Source organism: Chelonia mydas, chromosome 3 (genome assembly GCF_015237465.2).
Source record: "Chelonia mydas isolate rCheMyd1 chromosome 3, rCheMyd1.pri.v2, whole genome shotgun sequence".
In the NCBI taxonomy this organism is placed as follows: domain Eukaryota; kingdom Metazoa; phylum Chordata; order Testudines; family Cheloniidae; genus Chelonia; species Chelonia mydas.
In genome coordinates this window covers 196,480,576-196,497,796 of record NC_057851.1, presented here as the reverse complement: position 1 = coordinate 196,497,796, position 17,221 = coordinate 196,480,576, and the positions used below count along the sequence as shown (strand labels likewise).

At 41.4% G+C, this 17,221-nt stretch overlaps 1 protein-coding gene across 4 annotated transcripts in view; it reads right to left on the bottom strand.

The window, feature by feature from the left end:
- The window catches only part of GPCPD1 (glycerophosphocholine phosphodiesterase 1), a 75,713-nt gene that overhangs the window by 22,508 nt on the left and 35,984 nt on the right, over positions 1–17,221 (bottom strand). For all 4 annotated transcript variants that reach the window (XM_043544082.1, XM_037896181.2, XM_037896184.2 and 1 more), the window contains exons 8-11: positions 13,360–13,594; positions 7,760–7,922; positions 7,270–7,402; positions 6,993–7,047 (exon numbers count right to left, since the gene is read on the bottom strand). In XM_043544082.1, coding sequence (XP_043400017.1) covers positions 6,993–7,047; positions 7,270–7,402; positions 7,760–7,922; positions 13,360–13,594 — 586 coding nt within the window. The remainder of the gene's footprint in view (positions 1–6,992; positions 7,048–7,269; positions 7,403–7,759; positions 7,923–13,359; positions 13,595–17,221) is intronic.

The following is a 17,221-nucleotide window of genomic DNA, read 5'->3' as shown; positions in this document are numbered from 1 at the left end:
GGATTGAGCTAATTTGTTATATTTTTATGTTATAATTATGTAAAAGCATTTAGAAAGTTTGTTCTTTTAAAGAAGAAAGCTGAAGAACTACATGTGCTGCTTTTATTAAAAAAGTCAATTGAAGAGCAATTGTATTTTTGGTTTATTGAAGAGGAATTATTCAGAAGTAAATCAAGTCCTCTGAAGGTAGCACTCATCAGATTCCCACACCTGGATCATATGTTCTCTCTCCATTAGCTTTAGAAGCTAAATAGAAAGTCCAGGATATTTCCACTCCTTCTCTCAAAAGGCTTATTTATACAGTACCTTCACGGAATTAAATTTTCCTTACATCCAATGCTTCAGAGGACTGAAAGACAGGATGCTCAACTACAGACCACTGCTGGTTTTCTCTCCATTGATAATTCCTGTGTTCCCATCATGGTCGCCTAACTGTTTCTTACTCTAGCCACCAAAAGAACATCGGTACAGGTGGATCAGTGGAGAATAAAATAGAATTAGAGCCCATTTCCATTCCTTGAAAGGCTTAGTTTCATAGAAAGACCACATCTCCACTGGACTAAACAGGAACTTTGTTTTAAGTGAATGACTAGTATTACCATTGGCTAAAAAAAATCCCTAACTGAGGGAAGAAGTTACTCACCTTGTGCAGTAACGATCATTCTTCGAGATGCATGTCCCTGTAGGCATGTCTGCAACCCTGCGCTGCTGATCGGAGAACTTTGGTAGCAGTGTCCGTTCAGCTAGTGCATGCACAGCCCCCCCTCCCTCCCTGCGTGCTCAGCCACTAGGCTAACCAGCAGCGTGTGGGCGACCCTCCTCAATTCCTTCTTTACTGAAATTTATGAGAACTCTGAAGTAGAGGGTGGGAGGGCGGGTCATGGAGTACCCACAGGGAGACATCTCCAACAATGATCATTACTGCACAAGGGAAGTACCTTCTTCTAGCAATGTCCCTATAGACGCTCCACTGTAAGTGACTCCTCAGCAGTATCCCCCACTGGAGGCTGGGACTTCAGAGTCGATGGATGATAGTACCCTGGCGCCAAATCTGGCATCTGCAGCAAAGTCCCCCAGGATGGGATAGCGTTCTGCAGAGGTATGTGCAGATGTCCAGGTAGCTGCTCTGCAGGTGGTGACTAGCTGGGCGTCAGTGATAGAACACACCCTGAGGAGACAATTGTCCAGGTAAGGGTAAATACCCTAGGAGCGTAGGTGCGTTGCCATTACTGAGAGAACCTTGGAGAATACTCTGGGGACCGATGAGAGGCCAAACTGAGTACTCTGTACTGATAATGGTCTTGGCCTAGTGTGAATCTGAGGTATCATCTGACTCTGTATGATCAAAATGTGGAAGTAAGCATCTTGAAGGTTGAGAGACAAGAACCAGTCTCCCTTTTCTAACGCTGGAATAATTGTCACCAAGGTGACCATATTGAACTTCAGAGCCTTGACAAATTTGTTCAGCCTTTGGGGTGTAGTATGGCTCTCCAATCTCCCTTTTTATTGGGTATCAGGAAGAGCAAGAGTAAAAACCTTTGCCTCACAGATGTATGGGCACTTGCTCTAGGACTCTTACGCTGAGGAGATGGCCTTTCTCGTCGTAGCAGGCTCTCGTGAGAAGGATCCCTGAAAACGGACGGAGAAGGGTGTTAGGGGCTGGGAGGGAGGTGAAATGGATGGAGTACCCATTTCAAATAATCCTCAGCACTCATTTGTTGGAGGTTCTGTTCCCAGGTGCTGTGGAATGGGGTGAGTTATCCCTAGGGATGAGCGAGGTCTTCCAGCGGCAGATGGTATTGAGGAGAGAGAGTGGCCTGATGGCACCTCAACCAATCTGTCAAAGCTGTCATTTTGAGGTAGATGGCTCTAAAGAAGCAAGTTCAGATCCTAAAGGTTTCCGTACGGGGAACCTGGGCTTCTTTCTTTGGGGTTCATATGATCGTTGAGATGAGTATTGTGATGAATGGAGTCTGAATGAAGGTTGAGTATATTTTCTCTTCTGCCCAGATGTGTAGATTCTGAGCATTTGAGAGTAACTCTGCAGTCTTTTAAAATGTGGATGGAAACATCTATCTTCTCAGCGAAGAGTTTTGAAACTTCAAAAAGGAAGGTCCTCCATAGTTGTTTGTACCTCCTTGCACAAACCGGATAAGTGCAGCCAAGAGGCTCGTTTCATCACAACAGCACTAGAGATGGCATGTGCTGCCATGTCAGCTGCTTCAAGTGCAGACTGGAGTGATGTCTTTGCCATCAATTGGTCTTCATTAATGATGGCTTTAAATTGTTCTTTGAGAATTTGGGAGCTGCTTAATAAGGGAATTGAGTTTTGAATAGTTTAAGTAACCATATTTTGCCATTAAGGTTGATAGTGTGAATATAGAATTGTAGGATGGCTGATTAATATATTTTTCTCCCAAAAAGATCTAGATGTTTCCAGTCCCAGTTGCAGAGGGTAGATTTGAGATGGTGCTGGCGGGCTCTTGAGTTCATCATGTCCACTAATTGAAAGGTAGGTAGGAGAAAAACTGTGTGTCTTTTGCTAGCACATAGTACTTTTTGTTGGCCCACTTGCACATTGGTGGGACTGGCACAGGGGTCTGCCATATGAGATTGGCAGGGTCCAAGACAGCCTCGTTAAATCGGGAGGGTTACTCTGGACAAGGCAGAAGAATGTAAAATGTCCACTGTTTATGGTGTGACTCAGTCACCTCTTGTAGTGGTATCTGTAGTGCCTCTGCCACCTGCTGGGCTAGCTCCTGAAAAAGCTTGAAGTCATCTGCCAATGCGTCTGGTGATGATGAGAAATTAGTCTGGGAGGTAACTATCTCCTCTACTTCAGCCTCTTGTTCCTCTCTTAATGGTTCAGGGGACTTGGATGCCCTTGATGTGGCTGCCGAAGGAGGGTGTCTCCGTGGCTCTTGATAGGCCATGCTAGAGCTATGGGAGGCACAATATTTGTGTGCCTGTCAATGGTCCCAGTAGGGCCACTGAGAAGGTGGGAAGGGTCCCGATGGTAGGTACCATGGCTGCCCATATCAAGGAGGCTGGGGATCAGAGGGGCAGTACAGTTGGAGGTCCATACTGGAAATGGATACTGTAGGGTGAGTGAGAAGAGCGGCATGAAACCATGTCCTCTTGCTCACTATCTGCTCACTAAGTCTGAAGCAATTAGAGGAGAGGAAAGTGATCAGGAACAGTCAGCATGGATTCACCAAGGGCAAGTCATGCCTGACTAATCTAATTGCCTTCTATGACGAGATAACTGGCTCTGTGGAGGAGGGGAAAGCAATGGACGTGTTGTTCCTTGACTTTAGCAAAGCTTTTGACACTGTCTCCCACAGTATTCTTGCAAGCAAGTTAAAGAAGTATGGGGTGGATGAATGGACCATAAGGTGGATAGAAAGTTGGCTAGATTGTCGGGCTCAACAGGTAGCGATCAATGGCTCCATGTCTAGTTGGCAGCTGGTATCAAGTGGAGCGCCCCAAGGGTCAGTCGTCGGGCCGGTTTTGTTCAATATCTTCATAAATGATCTGGAGGATGGTGTGGACTGCACCCTCAGCAAGATTGCAGATGACACTAAACTGGGAGGAGAGGTAGATACGCTGGAGGGTAGGGATAGGATACAGAGGGACCTAGACAAATTAGAGGATTGGGCCAAAAGAAATCTGATGAGGTTCAACAAGGACAAGTGCAGAGTCCTGCACTTAGGACGGAAGAATCCCATGCACAGCTATAGACTAAGGACCGAATGGCTCGGCAGCAGTTCTGCAGAAAAGGACCTAGGGGTTACAGTGGACGAGAAGCTGGATATGAGTCAACAGTGTGCCCTTGTTGCCAAGAAGGCCAATCGCATTTTGGGATGTATACGTAGGGGCATTGCCAGCAGATCGAGGGACGTGACTGTTCCCCTCTATTCGACATTGGTGAGGCCTCATCTGGAGCAGAGTGTCCAGTTTTGGGCCCCACACTACAAGAAGGATGTGGAAAAATTGGAGAGAGTCCAGCGGAGGGCAACAAAAATGATTAGGGGGCTGGAACACATGACTTATGAGGAGAGGCTGAGGGAACTGGGATTGTTTAGTCTGAGGAAGAGAAGAATGAGGGGGGATTTGATAGCTGCTTTCAACTACCTGAAAGGGGGTTCCAAAGAGGATGGATCTAGACTGTTCTCAGTGGTAGCTGATGACAGAACAAGGAGTAATGGTCTCAAGTTGCAGTGGGGGAGGTTTAGGTAGGATATTAGGAAAAACTTTTTCACGAGGAGGGTGGTGAAGCCCTGGGTTACGTAGGGAGGTGGTGGAATCTCCTTCCTTAGATATTTTTAAAGTCAGGCTTGACAAAGCCCTGGCTGGGATGATTTAGTTGGGGATTGGTCCTGCTTTGGGCAGGGGGTTGGACTAGATGACCTCCTGAGGTCCCTTCCAACCCTGATATTCTATGATTCTATCCAACTCAGTGCTTCAAAATGGGGGTGCATGGCATGATGTTGCCCCCAGGTCTGGAGCTCTGGGTGGACTTGGTACTGGGGTCCCAGTACCAAGTAGAGGTGAATCCAGTAGAGCAGGTTATGAGATGCCTTATGTTTGTCCAGACCTTTCAGTGTCTGACACATACCAGAAGTCCCGTGGTGCCAAAGATGTCATTACTGGTGGCGGTTGACAGTGCCAAGATATCTGCACCGACGGAGTCCGTGATATGGACCTGATAGCGTAGTCCATCGGTGTCTAGTGTGCCAAAGACCATACTGATGTAGGCTGAAGAAGCCTTTCCCATGGCAGATTCTCTGGATTTCTTGCATGCTGTTCATACCAATGATTCCTTGTCTGTGCCCATATGGTCCTTATGCAGCCCAACATGCTCTGTCGAGTTAGTACTGTGCCAGCTTTGGGTACCAGACTTAGATGGCTTCGGTACTGTCAATACGGATAATACTGAGCGAGTCAGAGATTGTTTTCAACTTGGTTGGGGCTCACTGTGGGAACTCACTTCCCTTTTCTAAAAGGCTTTGTGTGAGTGGCTCAGGGTTGCCTTCTTGGGCTCACTACCCTTAGATGTAGAGGGCTGTGGTGAGGCTTCCCACCCTTTGTGGTCTTGGCACGGCTCTGAGGGCGGTTGAAGGGCCACCTTCATTAGAAGAAGTTTGAGTCTCACTTCTCTATGCTTTCTGAATCTGGGCTTCAATTGTTGGCATAAACCACACTTCTGGGGAATGTGGTCCTCTATCTGACAGCGGATGCACTGAGAGTGTCTGTCAGTCATTGGGATAGATTCCTTGCAACTGAGACACTTCTTGAAGCCTGCTGAACTGGGCATACCTTGTCCAGGGGGGTTCCCTAGACAGGGGGTTGAAGAAAGACTAAGTCTAAATAAAGGGAGGGGTTGGTAAATAAAAGATAAAGGAGAAAAGAAAGGAAAACTCCAAAAAGGTAGCTAAAAATTAACAATTCTAAAGAAGTTAAGATCTGCTAATGGACAGCAAAAGCTCCCTTGGTAGCCCGGATGGTTGAGAAGGAACTGAGGAGAGCTTGCCCACGCAACTCTGGTTAGCCTCATAGCAGAGTGCGGGGAAAGAGGGGATGGCGCGGCGGAGGCAAGGCACACAGAGGCCGAACAGACACAGCTACCAAAGTTCTCCAATCAGCAGTGCAGGGACACAAACCTACAGCGGAGCACCCATAGGGACACTACTCAAAGAAGAAATAATAAATCCGACTTTCCTTAAAAGTCCTTAACATGAATCTGTAGTACATCTGGACTGCAATAACCCTGAAGGCAATGAAATCTTCTCTGCTGCATACTACAATTATTGACATGGCATTCAGACAGCAAGTTAATGATGCCACAGCAGAAAGTAACACCCAGAAATCACCTTTCAGCTACAGACCTCAGAGAGCACAGTGACAAGGAAGTGAAACTATCAGAAAGGTCTGTTTCTAGCAGATTTTCAAGGATGCGTAATCTCACAGCAGCATCTCCTCAAGAGCCTCACCTCATTCTCAGTGTGAAAAAGGGAGTGGGACAAGACATCTCAACCTGCTTACCACCTTCCTTTCAGTCCTTGAGTCCATTAACACTTCCTTCATCTTAGGCTGTGTCTACACTGCCACTTCCAGCGCTAGAACTTTAGTCGTTCGGGGCGGTTTTTTTGCTTTGTTTTTAAAAGTCACCAGGAGCGCTCTCCCCCAGCGATAAAGCGTGTCTACACTGCCCATGTCACAGCTGCTGCGGCCGCGCTGTAATGTGGGCAGTGTAGACATACATGTCCTCAGATCAGGATCTTTGGACAGGAAAGAAGTCTGAATGCAACCTCAGACTAAATGACAGAATATCCTCACTGTGAATTCTAAATGAATATCCCCCAAATTAACCATCCAAATCTTTAAAATGTCAGAGGTACTAGTTCTCATTGAAAACAAGTAAAAATTAGATTTCAATATCATACACATTTTGAAAAAATGAAAGATTTAATTTTTCAAACTCATCTCCAAAATGTCTTTTCCAATTAACCTCCGGGCCACAAACCTGCAAAGACTTATGCAAATCAACTTTATATACCCAACAAGTCCCCACCAGATGAAATCCTGGCCCTACTGAAGTCAGTGCAAGTTTATCCACGGATTTCAGAGTCAGAATATTGCCTATTGCCTTCAGTAGGCTACTCACATGCTTAAAGTTACTCACTACATGTGAGTCTTTGTAGGATTTGGGGTTAGCTCTCTAAAGTTCTCCATGTGTTAAAAGCAACATCTGAAAACTTTAAGGTGGAAAGGTGAGTTTGAGGATAAAGTCTAAAAAGCAAGCTTATAAAAGAAAGTAACAGCCATGCCTATGGAGTTGCTATCAAAGCTCCATATTTTGTGTATTTGACTATTCTTTTCACTTAAGATTTTCCTGACTGAACTGCTGAACCACTAGATCCTCAACACAACATATCAGAACAACAACAAATCACAACAAATAGCTTGTTTTCATATACACCCACACGTACATGGCTAGCAGCATTCCGCAGAGAAGCAACAGTGTTCTCCTGCACTTTAGCGAGTCTGAAATAGAAACAGAGGAAAAATTGTTGAGTAAGACTGTGCACACACACACGCAATTTGAGTTTTAAAGGAACACTCAAATTTAGAATAAAATCACTTAAAATCAACTATGAGTTTTTCATAAAAATTGACCTGGCAAACCTATTTACACAATTGGATACCTACAAAAATGAAGTAGGTGGGACTTGACAAAATATCACAATTCAGGACACATGAACTTACTTGGTAGTTGTTGTAGAGTTTCCTGCGCCCCTATGTCCAACATCTAGTGTTGTTCTTGGTTTCCAGTATTTAGCATATGAAGCTATCATATCACAACTGTATCCTGAGATCGGCTTTATAATTATGTAGTCCACTATAAAGAAAACAAACGTTGTTTTGAATGTCATAAAAAGGTGATGGTTTTAAGTAAAGCAGTCCGGCTATATCTCCGGAGCTGATTCAGAGCCACTGCACTTGAGAATTTACTGCAAGTCTACAGAATTCCCTGATGTAGAGTAACTATGCACTCATGCTAGGAAATTATCTTTAAATACCACCACAGCCATCTTAGAGTGAAAAAATAGAAATTAAATGGAGGTAATTTCTAACACATTAGGCTATGCATTCTGAAATCATTGGATTAAATGGCCAAACACAGCACTTTAAACAAAACTGTCAGTCTAATTTTAAGGTAGCTTATGTTGAAGTTCTTGTTTTGTATCAGTCATACCTCTTACTTTTCCAATGGTTTTTCTTGAAATTCTACTCATAATAGGAAGTGTGAGAATTCCAGCACTCTTTCCCAGTTCTGCAATCGTGGAGGATAAGAGGCATGCAGAACCCACATGGCCTGGAAGTTCATCTCCTTGTAATACTCTTTCGCTTAGATCTTCCTAAAAATGAAGAGTATTAAGTTTTCTTTTAAAAAAAACAAAACATTAAAATTACAGCTATATGAATGACAATATAAACTCTCCATAGTCATGGAAACTTTGCTCGTCGGGCAGATGTAGACAAGCACTGATATAATATGAAACATACCCATCTAGTGTGCTTCGTTATTAGATCCCTCCTTTTAAACTCAAATGTACCTGTGTTACACACAAACCTGATCTCATTGTTACTGTAAATTATCAGAAATATGAAATCCGAATTTGATAGAATTACAGGGAAAAAAAATTATTTAAGAGACCCTTACAGAATTTCAGCCACTCTCTTTTGGTTTGCAGAGTTTATTTTGGCTTTATGACATAAAGCCCAGTATTTTATTCAGGACTTATAGTTAAACTAGGTTATTAAATATATGATTAAGCTATATACAGTATTTTTCTGGGGGAAGGAAAAAAGGTCAAGGGCTATGCAGGCAGAATTATGCATTTGACTGTTGCCAAAGTCAGTAATTGTTTAATTAATTTTCAAATTTAGTAGAAGCTCTAATGGTGTATATGTAGATAAGTATATGCATAACGAAGATACTGAATTATAAGTAATGAAATATTTGCTTTGGCTTGCTACAGCCAAAACTTTAAGGATTTAAAGATTATTAAATCTTGCAGAAAAACTTCATATGAGAGCCCAACACAACAAACAGGCGAAGAGAACAACTGCAGATGAAAATAAGTGGTTACTTTACTACCTCTCTAGTAAGTAAGTTAAAGACTTTGATAATTGTAATAGTTATCTCATAATTTTATGATACAACCTCATTAGGTCTTCTGTAATCTTACTGAAAAACACATGCAAGTCAAAACTATGGATACCTATTTTTTTTTTTTAAGATGCAACTGAAGCAAGTTAGAATTAGAAGAACCAATCAGCCTACCTAACTGCAGGGCAGCATGATGTCACACTAAGATCTTAGTCTGCGCACTGCTTCCGAGCAAGCAGGAATTGAAAGTGTTATGGAATCAGCACACTCAGTTCCAGGGAATGAAGCACTTTGAAGTCATTAGTGGATGCACAGAATCAACTCTGGAATTACCAGCTACACAGCCAGCATTTTCTGGACTCAGGTGGTTCCATTTGCAAAATATAATCAAATTCAGATAAAACTGTTGGAGGAAAGGGGAGGCAGGTCCACATATTCACTCTCCAAAAGAGGAAAATACTTCTGATATTAACTACATTGAGAGAATTCTGGATTTAAATCCAGTCTTTAACAGATTATCTGGAAGGGGGCCCGAATGTCACTGAACACTATTGCTCCATTACATATATTCTAGATCAAGTACTTCATGTCCAGGCCATTATGCAGAAAGAAATGAGAGGATGAATGAACTACCCAGATCCCCATCAGTCCCACAAGTTGCCTTGGCCAACAATTGGCACAGGGCAGCTCCTTGAATACAGTGTACCTGCATAAACTGAATATACAGTAAGCTGGAACACAAAACACATCAAGAGCAGCCTACAGGGACCATGGAAAACTAATATAAAACAGGTATTTTAATACATTTTAAAAATGTTTACTTTGGGGAGCTACTCTACCTATGAAGTTCACTTCCATTCACAGAAGACCAATTTCCATGAAGACTGCCTGAGAAAGCCTACAGGGTCAAACACATCAATTAACAGTATTGTGCTACATGCCTGTAATAAAACCTTCACTGACACTGAATCCTTTTGTTACTGAAGCAGACTGTGGGGGAGAGATCTGAATATTGATGCAAAAATTTTAAAAAATTGTAATTTTAATATTAGGTCATGAAATTTGCCTGTGCCTTTACTGAAAAACTTAAAATATATTTATCATTACTTTCATACAGATAATGCTTATAGAAAAAAGGTACCTCAACATGCCTACATTTTTATTTTGTTATGTGAAATATTCAAGAAACCAAAGGAATTCCAGGAAACTTCTACTTTATTTCCCAAGGACAAGCAAGTGTTAGCGATAAAGTCATATTTATCTTTTCTAAGAGTTTATGATCTTCAAGAGCATTTACAGAGACTCTGGAATACAGCTTTATAACTTCTATTTCACTTTAATATTCTATGCTGTTTTCTTTTGTGCTATATTTGAAAAGTGTATAAAAGTGTTATTGTGGTTCATGCTTTGTATAGAATATTTGATGAGAGTAATTACAAGTTGTAAAGCAGTAGGTTGTAAATAGGGCTGTCAATTAATCAGCGTTAATGCATACAATTAACACAAATTAATGAGTTTTTTGTGGGGGTTTGTTTGTTTGTTTTTTTTAAACGAGCGTTAATCGCACACCAGGGCACCGTGTTCAGGGGGATGCTGCTGCATGCCTCTGGGACAGGAATGCCCCTCCTGTTGCTACCCTGATCCACTGCTGCTCCTGCCTTTTCCCGCACCCATGGAGTTGCCCTGGCCAAGCTGTTCCAGACCAGGAGCCTGCCTCAGTCTGCTGATCAGGTAAGGTGAGCTATTACCAGTGGGGGGGGGGGGGGGGGGGGAAATGGACAGGGACACCACAACTTTTTGTAGCGATAATCAAGGTGCGCCATTTCAAGCAATTGACAAGAACATCTGAGGAACAGCGGGGGGAGGGGGGGGGGGAGGGAGGGAGGGAAATAAACATGGGGAAAATAGTTTTACTTTGTGTAATGACCCATCCACTCCTAGTCTTTATTCAAGCCTAATAACTCATCTTACCTGATCACTCTCCTTACAGTGTGTATAGTAACACCCATTGTTTCATGTTCTCCGTGTATATAAAGCTCCCCACTGTATTTTCCACTGAATGCATCCAATGAAGTGAGCTGTAGCTCACAAAAGCTCAAATAAATTTGTTAGTCTCTAAGGTGCCACAAGTCCTACTTTTCTTTTTGCAAATCATTAGTGTATCTTATCACAGACAAGGACACACCCCCTATGTACCCAATGTGAGTTAGTCCAGATACGATCTTTATCTCAAGAAAAGAGACTTTGTAAGATATTTATGTCTGGAAAGAGACCTGGTTGAATAAAAGAATGTGAGGATGTTTCATGTAGAACACCGCAAAAAGTAGTAATGCTCAGGATGTGCTATCCGAGACATAAACCAAATCATAAAAATGAATCATTTAGCCCTCATCTTCACAAAGAAAAACCTTAGTTTAAACTCAAAGAATTCTAAAATCAATTTCAATATGAATATTTCGTTTTGAAAATCAACTGAAGTCATCATTCTTTAGTCTTTGAGAACATTTATGGTCAGATGTTTTACAGAAGATATTGGTCACTTCAAACTCACGTTTCCACTTAAAGGTAAAAACCTTTGCTGTTTCTCAAGTGATTAAGATGGCATAAGTTTCTTTTAAAATGTATATTTGCAAATATTTTGTATCTAATTGCAAACCTTCATATAATAACTGCTTGATATTGTTATATGAATAGTATGTACAAGTATAGCACAGTCATTTGATGCTAAACTAATTACTAATTCAGGAAGCCATTTAAATACAGACTATTTATATTCGTGTGAAATTAAATTACTGACAGTGCCCAAGCAAACACTCATCCACTTTTGGAAGACAAGAATTCTCTCTCCAAACTCTGTTAAGAGTCAATGACTTTAATTATTAACACTGAAGCCTTTATAAGAGCTATTTAATTTGAAAAACCTGTTTGAGGACTAAAACATAAGAAACAGGAGTGTTTGGACTTTTTGAAAATAAAATTATATATTAATGGTCAAAATCTAATAAAACTGAAAGACTGTCAGAAAGTGGACTAAATAAAAAGAAACTTTTGATTGGTTAAAAAACTATCTGAATATTTCCTGCCACAAAAATACAGAAAATTGCATATGTATTAACAAACTATATATTCTTAAAGATGGAGGGGCTCCTAGAACTACCATGAAGACACAAAACCAATTAAAGGGTGACAGCAATCAACCTGGAATCTAAACAAGCTTACAGAGGTGTTCTCTTATAATTTTACAGAACTTGGAAGGAGAAGAGTATAAAACTCTGGAGTGAGTACCGCTTACACACACCCTATTAACTCTGTTTAGACAGCAAGCACTTTGCAACTCATCCTGTCCATCTCTACAAACAAGCTGCCACAGACACATAAGAAACAGAGCAGACTCAAAAAGAAACCAACCCAAGGAAAATCTTCCCAAAAACTTCAACAGGGATTGGTGAGAGAAAGTTAACTAAGACATTGCCAAACTATTAGATTTAAAAAAAAACAAAACAAAAAAAAAACAAAAAACCCTTGTAATGATTTTGTTGGAATAGTGAAATGTTGTTGTAACTTAAAATACTAGCAGTTTTTCTCCTGCTAATCACCAAGTGGTTAGTCCATGTATTCCTGCACAGAAGACAGATGATAAATATTGGTAAACAGGAATAGTGGGAGTTACGTGGATTTAAGGTTCTTAATAATGGTTAACTGGCTTGTCTCAAGACAGCTCCTTAAATGGCTTCTTCTAAGTAACTGATTTAAATATCTTCTTTGATTTCATAGATGTAGTTACAGTTGCTTCTTTACCAACTGACTGGCTATTTATTAATATCCAAAAGGTACACCTGCCCTGACACAAATTATTTTGACCATCTATAAACATTCTTAGTTAACTACAAATATACTGAAGTCACAATATACTGATGATATGGAAGAGATTGTAATGGAAGTAACCAGTTTATCACTTGCTCTCCATCACTTGCATTTTGTTTAATGTTTTCCTTTTTGGTAATAAAATAGCTCTGGTTAACAACAGTGATTATTTTGCTCGGTCTTAATCACAGGGACTCTTAAGGTATGTAAAGAGCTCCTTGACTAAACAGTGGGACCCATATCCCTGAGTTGGCAGTAAGTGAAACAATTAGGAAGAACTGGTCTACTCTCTTTTCTGGACGAGCAGCTCGCAACCTTTTCAAACTACTGTACCCCTTTCAGGAGTCCGAGTTGTCTTGAGTACCCCCAAGTTTCAACTCACTTTAAAACTATTTGCTTACACTATCAGACAAAAATACAAAAAAGTGTCAGAGCAGACTTACTGAAAAATTGCTTTCTTATTTTTACCATATAACTATAAAATAAATCAATTGGACTATAAATATTGTACTGCATTTCAGTGTATAATATATAGAGCAGTATAAACAAGTAATTGTCTACATGAAATTTTAGTTTGTACTGACTTCTTCTGTAGCCCGTTGTAAAACTAGGCAAATATATAGATGAGTTGATGTACCCCCTGGAACACCATGTGTACCCCCAGGGGTACAAATATGCCTGGTTGAGAACAACTTCTCTGGACTAAATATTTTTAGTAATTTTTAAAATAAAATTGCTAGCTGTTCAGCTATTTAAAATTACTCTTCCTGCACCAAAGACTCATCACTTCCTAACACATATGCCAGATAAGTACTCACTTCAAAAAAGTCGAAGATTAATTCCAAGTTATCTGGTTCCATTGTCTGTATACTGTATTCTGTCCATCGATCAGGCTGCAAACCATAACCACATTCTGGCTGAGAGTGCCGAGATTTGTACTCAGTATCGCTTATTAAGGAGATCTCCAGAGTGTTTGACATTTTCTGAGTAACAGTTTTATCTTGGTTGTCATCATCATCATCTTCCTCCAAGCCTTCCAGAGTCAGCTTCACCCTATGCACCAAAAAGAAAAACAAATCAGATGCTAGAAAATTAGCGAAGCATCTTCAGTGACAGCAACAACTCAAAAGCCTACAAAATACTAGATTAGTAGAACCAGTAGGATTCTGCCCCACAAAAACTTTATATGCCATTGTACTACCTATATTTCCCTAAACATCATGATGACCAAGATCTCAAGGCAACATTAGTGGGATAATACTTCCCTACTCCTCCCATCCTGGAGCCATTACTCTCTAGTTATACTTTCCAAACCACCTCTACAGATTTAGATTTTAACCTCATAGTTTATGCTCTTGCACATCACAAAAGCTCAAGACACTGTGTAAGATTTTCAAAAATGCTTACATGACTTAGGAGAATTGGAGTTGTCCACATGAGTTAGTGTGCAGCAAGCCACAGTGTGACTCTATAGTGTGCTAGTTTGCCACACTAACACACCAGGTGGACCTGCTACCGTGCACTAAAAGTTTTGCAGTCCCAAAGAGGAGGATGTCAAAGCGCACAACAGAACTTTTAGTGTAGCAGGGTCTACATGGCGAGCTAGCACACAGCAAATAGCAGGCTGTAGACTCACCCTGGCTTGCTGCATGCTAATTCACCATGCAGACAATCCCTAAGGATATGTCTATGCTACAAACAAGGGGTGTGGTCTGCAGCTCATGTACACCTACCCACGCCCTCTTTCATCCAGGCTAGCATGCTAAAAACAGCATAGCCACAGCAGCCTAGGCACTGGCAGCACAGGCTAGCTGCTGAGTACATATTGTAACATTCTGTACCTCAAAATAGCACCCTGGAACCCCCATAATCACCACTGTACAAAACATATAATCATGTCACAAAGTATGCCTTGTGTATCATTTGAGAAGTCATGATCTGTTGATTACTACTACCCTACTGGATTGTGTGAATCTGAAGTATTGTTATGTGTGTGTTACTGAAATATGCTGTGAAGTTGGGAGACACCCACAGCCAGCCTTTCAGAGGCAACCCAGTAAAACAGATTTACATCAGGACCAGCCAGACATTTGTTGATGACCCACTGAGAAGAATCCACTCTCCTAGAGAGGACACACACACAATTGGGGCTGCCTAACCCTCATCACAGCAAGGATCTTTCTAGCAACTGGAAGAAAGTATAGAAGAGGGACAGTGACATCACTTGGCCTCTCCTCTCCATCTCAACACCTCGAAGACAGTCTGGAAGACAACAGACTTTGAATTGGGGAGATACGTCCCAGGCTGGGAAGGAAATCCACCCTATGTATTGGAACTGTAAGATGCCTGTAACACCTATTAGGGTGAGAAAAGCTGTTTGAATCAAACCTTACTTAGTCTGTAGAATTTAGATTGCGAGTTTATTTTTATTTCTTATGAAGCCAACTTTGAGCTCTATGCCTGCTACTTATAATCATTTAGTCTATCTTTCTGTAGTTAATAAACCTGTTTTATATTTTACCTAAAACAGAGTGTTTTAGGTTAAAATGCTTAGAGAATCTCAGCTCAGGCTAAAAAGGATTGTTGCATGTCTACTACCCTTGTTGGAATGGAGAACTAATTAATGAGCTTGCACTGTCCAAGAGAGTCTTGAGCAGTGTAAGATGGTATATTTCAGCGTTGCAAGGCTGAGGACTAGGGTGATTTGCTGGTGCCTCACTCTGTATAATTCATGAATGACTGGGAAAGCCTTCATACAATTTAGCTGTGTGTGGATCTCCACATGCTGATGGCTGAGCGATCACAGCACCCGGAAGAGTTCACTGCCTGTCACTGGCTGGCATTGCATCATGAGAGACAACCCAGGCTGGAGACTTAAGGGGGCACAACAGTCCCACAGTTTCAGGTTGTACCCTGGGGATCCCATCACACAGAACCATGGGGTTCAGGCAGGTTTGTATTTGGGATGGCTAGACTGTACCCACAACTGCCCAACCTACTGCAACTACGTTACTATTTTTAGCATGCTAGTTCAGATGAGAGCTAGTGCGAGTACATGTACGCAATCTTGGAATCACACCCCTCACTTGTAGAGTACATGCAGCCTGAGTTGCACAGACTTTCAGAGAAACTTAGGCTCTAGTAACTACATTCCATTTTCAAAAATGATTAATTTTGGCTTATAAGTGCACAAGTTACTTTTGAAAAATAGTTACTGGATGCTCTGAAAAGTTTTCCCACTGTGTAAAAAGATAGTAATCATTACTGACTAATTATATGGGTGCTAGAGTGAACAGATGGCCTCCTTTAGGAGATCATTACCAACAACAAAGGGTCACCTGAAGGCAACTGAAGACTAGGGTAATTGCCACCATCAGCCCCTCAGCCTTGAGCATATGACAACTGATGTATGAATATGCACACACAAAACACACAAGTCCCTTAATATTCCTAAAGTCAAGTAATATAAGTAGATATATCCTGTGTTATTGATAAGCCACAAAGACAAATGCAAAGAAAGAGTAAACCTCAGATTATTTTTAAACAAACACAAAATTAAATTGAATGTAGTGTTTATGAAGGTTCCCAGACTGAAAACAATAAGTGGTCCTACATGGAATGTGGAGAATTCTCCCTGGTTTCCAATGTGCCCTATCCTAGCAAACAAAGTTGCATCCAGCAAACATCATCATTCCATGAAACAGGTTTTCTGCCTCTGTTTCCTATCAAAGGAAGTATATATAACCAGGTTCCAACCCCTTTCTCAGTCAATTACAAAGAAAGCAAAGTAAATGGAGATATTTTTCGCAGTTACAAAAAGACGTCCACATAACACTAAAAGCAGCAAACAAATCCCACTGAGAGAATGCTGCCAGTATAGAGCCTCTACATCAAATCTGTATCCTCAATACCACAGAAAGAAAAATCTGAAACAGTCCAGAGACTAAAACTGACCCTCCACTACAGGACCCTAGACAGTGGAAAGAGCAGCCACAAGCACCTTAATTGTGCTGTTCTGACTATCCAACGGACTTCAGACCATCCATCCTTTCATATACCAGAACTCTTCAGGTCCTCTGTGCATTATACACCTCTTCTGATATTTAGATCACTTAACATATGCAATTTCTGGTTCTAAAAAGAAAGTTTTTGTGTGTGGAACCCTTCTGTGAAAGGTGTCTCAATGCACCCATGTCAATAAAAACAGAATTTAACCATCCAGATCTAACTGAAGATTACCACCAGACTTATCAGGCCCAGAAAACCCTGAGAACATCTCCTCTGGCTGTATGCAAAAATCGTGTGAAGCTCGACTTTCCCTGGAACCTTACTGTCCAGTGAGGATGCTTCCTGAGAAAATAGTCTAGGTATGAGTCATGAGACCAAGTTTTTGCTAAATGATTGAACCGTTACATGCAGACTTACCTCCTTTGTCTGACCTGGCACTGCCCAGGATTCCCAGTTTTGGTAGGGATATCGAGCTGAGACGTGTTTATTAGAGTTCTAATGAATCCCAATCTTTGGGGGGGGGGGGGGGGGGGGGGGGGTTGTCATGTCTGTTCAATCTGCCATGCACATCAGGACTTTGGTGATATGAATGGTCCAAGATAGCAGAAGAGCCAATGTACTACAGGGAAAGAGGTTCAAAGCCTCTCACTGCCCTCCTGAATTGCTAGTAAC